The 6634-nt window shown below is 33.2% G+C and overlaps 1 protein-coding gene across 1 annotated transcript; it reads right to left on the bottom strand.

Annotated features, from left to right (window-relative positions):
• Positions 1-2094: 2094 nt before the first annotated feature.
• On the bottom strand, positions 2095-4086 carry LOC110735138 (GDSL esterase/lipase At5g37690-like). The gene is made up of 6 exons (XM_021915296.1): positions 3757-4086; positions 3505-3632; positions 3293-3419; positions 3079-3191; positions 2664-2913; positions 2095-2570 (listed from the first exon to the last, which is right to left on the bottom strand). Exons 1-6 carry the CDS (start codon positions 4013-4015, stop codon positions 2323-2325), a joined length of 1125 nt encoding a protein of 374 aa, XP_021770988.1. The 5' UTR covers positions 4016-4086; the 3' UTR covers positions 2095-2322.
• Positions 4087-6634: the final 2548 nt, after the last annotated feature.

The following is a 6634-nucleotide window of genomic DNA, read 5'->3' as shown; positions in this document are numbered from 1 at the left end:
AATAAGATCCATTTATAATATATTTAAAATAATATAGAATTAGTAAAAATAAGTTTTAACCGGTAAAAATACTTTCAGTTTAGTAAAAATAATTTAAGTATGATATCGTATGTCCAAATATCCTACATTATCAAAAGTGATCATATGACCGTATTTAACATTCAAGCCAAAAAAGTTTATCCTAAAATTCAGTAAACAACCTGGTCCGGGACTCAAAACTAGTATATATTTAAAGGGGAGTTTTTTCCCGAGTTTTTAGAGAGCCACCTAGGATTAAATTTTCTTAACGTGTCATGTAGGATTATAAATTTTAATGATAGCCAATCAAATAAGAGATTTGTAATTTCTTTTTGAATTAATTAATTAATTCAAATGTCACATAAACAAAATTGGCGAATGAGATTTTAAAGTTTAAATTAATTAAATATAATACATTATCTTTTGAAATTAGGAATTTTATTTTAATATATAACGAATGAGATGAAAATTCACATTTTAAATTAATTCAAATGTCGCATAAGCAACATTGGCGAATGAAATTTTGAAGTTTAAATTAATTAAATACAAAGTATAAAATATTATCTTTTGAAATTATGAATTTTATCTAAATATAAAACAAACAAATTTTATCACATAAATACCAAAAATATTTTGTTGTAAAAATACAAACAAACCGTGTATCGCAAGGGCTTCATCTAATTGATATAAAACAAAACCTGGTATACAACCTGACAAAACTCGGTTAGAACTCTATGTCAACCCGACCTAAATTAATCCGAATCTGACCGACCCATTAATTGTTTTCATTGATCTAAATCGACCCGCCAATGAAATTTTTCCAAACCCTAGTGGGCTTCTCTATCAGTGGTATCTACTAGTATATAAATTTTTCCAAACCCAGCAACTTTCTTCGCCGCATACTTCCTCCCCTCATCCAAACCTCTCTAATTAATCATTCCTTAGTTTTATTCTCTCAAACTTATCATCTCTAATTATATGAAATACTATGAATCACTGCATCTTCGACTATGATTTTCTCTGCTTAATTAAATCAACAGAGAAATTACAAAGAGATGCAACATCCATTGTACCTCTGGACGTGCGATTCCCTTTTTTTCATGGGATTCTTTTGCAACTTTCTCGTAGGTTCTACATTTTTTATTAAATTTTTTTTTTTCAAATTTTAATTTTGTAGTTAGTTTTTTAATGAAATTATTTTGCTCGATGATGATTCAATCAATGCTTTAACCACACCGAAGGAAGCGTAGTATTTGTTTGGTGATTTCTGATCTTGAAATTTTGATCTATAAAATATGCTTGATTTCTTTGTTATTCTTGATGATTTTTTTCTCTAAAATTAGTGAGAAATTTATTTTTCTGGCTTATTTTAGAGTAAAGAGGAAGGGATTTCTGAGAAATTAATCATATTTTTGGGGTTGAAATTTCTGTTGATTGGTTTGTTGCCTTTCGGAGAAATGCTAATATGTGGAAAACCTTGGCCCATGTCTGAGAGCAACTTTGATTCAAACCTTGTTTATGAAATTAGTTGAGTGATTTTAAATTTTAATTCTCTTTGAATTTAGTTATTTGATTTACTAGTTTAAATTACATTATCGTCGTAATTATTAATTTTGGTTAGGGGTGTTGATCAACGGTATTTAATTCTGTGTTAAAAATTATTCAGTTTCAAAAATTGACTCCATCGGAAATTAACCACTTGACTCATTGACTCAAGCGTGATTAGCCTCGATTGAATCTGGCTTAGTGACCCGAATAGGCCGAATTGATATCTCTATCTTAATGGCTTAATCTAATTCCAAAAATGTAACTTATATTACTCCTTGAGCATAATTAAGATTAAGGTTGATATTATCTAGTTACATTCGGATAAACAGAAGCACAGAACACCAGTAATATAAGTAATCTTGGTATTATTTGGTTACACACCTCTAAGTTAAGTTAAAGCCAAAAGGTTTTTCTCAAATTGGGGAATTATACCGTATAATGCTTGATTTTGGGAGGTAGATTATATAATTGATGATATTTGTGATTGACATAAGTTTAGGCGAATGGCTAATTAATTGATTGAAATAATTTGAGAGAAGCGGAGATTTTATAGCTAAAATATGGTATATATCAAAATATATAAGCATTCTTAATGTGGTTAACAAAATATGTATAGAATTACATTGGCAATGACACATAAGAAATTGGTAATTGTTTGCACGAAAAGTGATTAGAGTGTTCATCTCTTCTCTGTTTGTGTTCTATTAAGTGGACATAGTAATGCTCTTCTGTCAGTAGTTATAGACTTATAGCGGATCATGGTTGTCGAAGCGCCTTCCTTGCTGAAGGTGTTGTTTCAGGAGGTGGTGTTTCGTTCTTTGGAGCATTCGGAAATAGACTTGTGAAGAGCTTATTAGCTAGTACAGCATTGGCAGCGTCTGAGGGATGGAAAGCATCCCAAAAGACGTAGTCCTTCCTGTTTTTGCACACTTTGGAGTTCGGCAAGCATAGTCCCCCAATCGATGTATCCACATTACAGCACGATGTATTCGATACCTTGAAACCTAGAAAATGACCCAGAACGATGGTTTAGTGCAAATTCGATATGGTAATTGTTAGATTTAGGACTAAAAGAGTACTTGACTAGTCAAGTTTACCATAAGCTTGTGGGGTTGTGATGAGTTCTTGCACGTCTTGGTAAGTATCAGCAAATCCAAATTGTGCATCGTTGAGGTGTTGGTTCAAACTCAGGACTAAATTTTGCACTTTACTATTAAACTGCTGTACCCATTTGTTCACTTGGGTTAGGCATGTTCCTTGCTTTGACTTCACCCTCTGCGAGGGGATGCAGCCCAAGGGGCCGAGTCCATGGAAGATTACTCTTCGAGCGCCCAGTTGATGGAGGGTCTGATAGTAAGCCATGTTAAGCTACTGTCAGCGATCATACTTAAAAAAAAAAGTTTCCAGTAGACTTATACCGAGTATTTGATATGGGAACTAAATTTTACTGGTTATATAACTTATACTCGATTGATGATACTGAATTTTATAGCTGAAGGAGAGAGTGATTACCGTTAGTTGGCTCCCTAACGTAGCGATTAAGAGCTCCACAAACTCATCATGGGAGTATTGCTGTCCTGCCACCATGAATGGTTGCAAGTAATTGTTGACATAATCATTGCTTCCTGTGAAATTTCACAAAGCATTAACATCAGTTTGTTTGCGTTTCGCTTGTATATAAACTGTGACTGACCTCAGTGAACAAGGAGTGATTTCGATCTTTTACCTATTCCAACAAAGTAAACGGCTTTGTTTAAGAGCTTATTTGCAGCTGCTTCTCCTATCTTAGATTTGATGGCTAATGTCGTGTTCCCAAAGGCATTGATTTGATCATCAAATGTTAATCTTTGTATCTGAACAAAAAAATAAACAACATAATTTATAAAGTAAATTACGAAGAATATCTTAACAAGCTGCATAAAAGCAGTGGGTTCTTACGAAGTAAACGCCAGTATCATTGAGAATTCCTGCTCCTCCAGAAGCATAATTCACTCCTTTGAGCAATTTATCGTCGTTTGGAGATAGGGAAAGATATGGTGGTGGTGATTGGATTCCGAGTTTCTCAGCTACATACACCATCAGAAAAAAAAAAAAAGGCACCAGTTAATCAATCATCTAAATATTATGTAAATATTAGTCAAACAGACATCAAAGTTATATCATGAATTGAGCTTTTGTTAAGTATATTACATATTATGTCGCCAATGGTTCTTCCATTGGTGAACCTTCCAGTTGCCTGGCCACCCTCGTAATCAATACCATACCAAGGGTAGTTGGACTTGGCTAGAGAGTATTGCAAGTAATTGTTATTGCCAACTTCAGTCAAGGAATCGCCGAAGATAAATGTAACCAGCTCCTCCCCATCAGTTGGTGTCGCGGCAAAAATTGTTAACTCTAATAGGCCTATAGCCACCAAGAAAGCAAATGCCAATCTAAGTAGGAATGCCATAAATTCGTTTATGTTGTCAGTATATATCGTATACGGAGTACTTAAGATGCATACAATAAGTAATTGAAGAAGTAGTGTTTTATATACATACAGCATTGTTTAATGGTTGGTGTTCTTTCTAACCAAGCATGCATAAAATTATGTCCATTTCTTTAAGGTTTCCTTTATTAGGTGAATTTTGTCAAAACAAGAAAAAAAAAAGATCTAGCAGATTACAGTATCAGGAAGATTCTGAAAATAGTATTGAGTGAGACAAGGTTAAGCATTGTTAGAGTGGTTGTTACTTAAGTGTGAAATGGCAGTTGGCCAACTTAGTTTTCAAGTGTTTAGTCTGTTTTTTTTAGGTATTTGTTCTCCAATAAATTGTAAACTTTGGTGCCATAAAGGGTTTATACTGGTACAACGGTGGAAATTGAGCTACTCCTTGGATGGTTAGTCTTCTTTTAGTTTGCTGTTTTCTAAGGGATTGGTATTGGTATTACCTTGTCAAAACAACAATGTTACAAATAAATTTTCTAATTAGCGTACTACTTATGTTACCTTTGAGACGAATATCGAATCGATTAGTAAAATTTTGTCTCTAAATAATTTTAACATTTACTCTTTGCCCATAGATTAAAAAAAAGTATTAGTGTCGTAAGTGGGTGTAAGAAAAAAGGTGGCTAAAGTAATAAGAGTGTAAAATAAATAGATAAGTGGAAAAATAAAATAGATGTAAATAAAGTATTCCATCCAACTCTTTCCTTTATGTTTGCACCATCTGACTTTTCACGATCTTCAGATCAAGGCACGTCATAAAATATAAATATATTCATATCTATTTATGTAAAGATTATAAAATTTGATATTCTAAAAGTTGACATTGAAATGAATTCAATAAAATTCCACACGATATATATAGTGGACAATTTTGATTTCAGGCTTAAAAACGTCTCCCTTAATATGAGATCTTATTCCTCTTTTCCCCCACTAAGAGATACTTTTTTGTTATGACACTCAATCTTAGCTTTGTGCTTGCTAAGCAAATCCATCCCCATAATGACATCAAAGTCAGTCAAGTTAAGCTAGATAAGATTAGCTATAACTCAATTCCATCTATGTTAATAGGAATATCCTCATTTAGAGACCTGCAAAGTATGACTTCTCCGGAGGGTATGATTATGTTGGCTTGACACGATGATGTGGGTTTCAATGCAAATTTATTTACAAAAGAGGTGGCTATAAGAGAATAATGAAATGAAGGCAAATAGAAATGCAGGTTTAGGGAGCGTTTGGTTTGGATAATGGAAACGGAGTGGAAAGGAAACAAATAAGAGGGCGGAAGAAATCATTTAACTATTACCTTTTTATTTGTTTGGTTTAACCATGAAAAAGAATTGGTTAAATTTTACTCCCTTTGTTTTGTTTGATACCTAGTAGAAAGGAATCACTTGAAAATGCAACTACTTATATAAGAGGAAGTTTTTGCTATTAATATATGAAAAATTTTACTTGATTGAGTAACATACGATCATTATAATACCATAGAAACAAGTTAGCTATATACTAAATTGATGATCACTATTAGCTAATAACTAATCATGCAAAAGGTATTGAACTTTTTTCCCTGAATCACAATTATTGAATCAATAAATTAAGCAAACTATATGCGAGATAGAATGAAAAGGGAGGAAGACAGGATAAAAACTGAAAAGAGCACTCAAACTTTATTGAGCATTTCATCAAACACCTGGTAGGCATTAATGCAATATACAAAATTGAAAAAAATATAATGTATCAACTAACCAAAAACCCCAATAAAATCAACAATTATCAATAATATTGAACAAATATTTACACAAAAGATCCAACAATAGTATAATTTACTCACAAAATAGTTTTTGATGACAAATTTTCATCCATAAGCAAATAAAATCAACGCGTATAAATGAAAAAAAAAATTAGTTAAAAGCCGAAAAAATTACAAACAACTGCAAAAATGTTGTGAACGTCTTCTTCAACTGTTTGTCCGTGTAGACCACAATCGAGTGAGCAAGAAAGTATGGCCTTAGCTTCTTTAATGCCATGAACAATCCCAAGCCGAACTTTTCATTGGGTGGATACTTAAGCTTGGCATTGTGTAGAATATAGCTGATGAAATACACAAGGATCTGATGGCCGTCCCTTTCAGCAAGCAGGACGACACTTAATGAATGATCTGAAATTACAAGATATATATATATATAGTTTCTCGTCTTTGAGTGGACTCACGGGCCAAGGAATGGTATGCAAATGTTTATCAACTGTACTGAGGCTTCCTCAGCCTCCACTGTCCACTCGAACATTGCTTTCTTCTTGATAGTTTGGAAAAAATAACGGAATTATCCCCTGATCTTGACAGAAATCGTCCGAGTGCAGCTAAACAGCTTGTCAGCCTTTGAACTTATTTTATAGTTCTGGGCGATTTCATGTCTAAGACCGCCTAAATATTCTCAGGGTTAGCCTCAATGTCGCACTGATCAATAAAAAATCCGAGAAATTTGCCGGACTCAACACCAAAGACACACTTCTTTAGATTTAACATCATCTTATGCCGCCTGAGTTCGGTAAATGTTTTTCGGAGGTCCTTCAGATGGTCGA

The sequence above is a fragment of the Chenopodium quinoa genome, unplaced genomic scaffold (assembly GCF_001683475.1).
Source record: "Chenopodium quinoa cultivar QQ74 unplaced genomic scaffold, ASM168347v1, whole genome shotgun sequence".
In the NCBI taxonomy this organism is placed as follows: Eukaryota; Viridiplantae; Streptophyta; class Magnoliopsida; order Caryophyllales; family Amaranthaceae; genus Chenopodium; species Chenopodium quinoa.
Note: the sequence above shows the minus strand (reverse complement) of the source record. Positions and strands in the feature narration are given on the sequence as shown.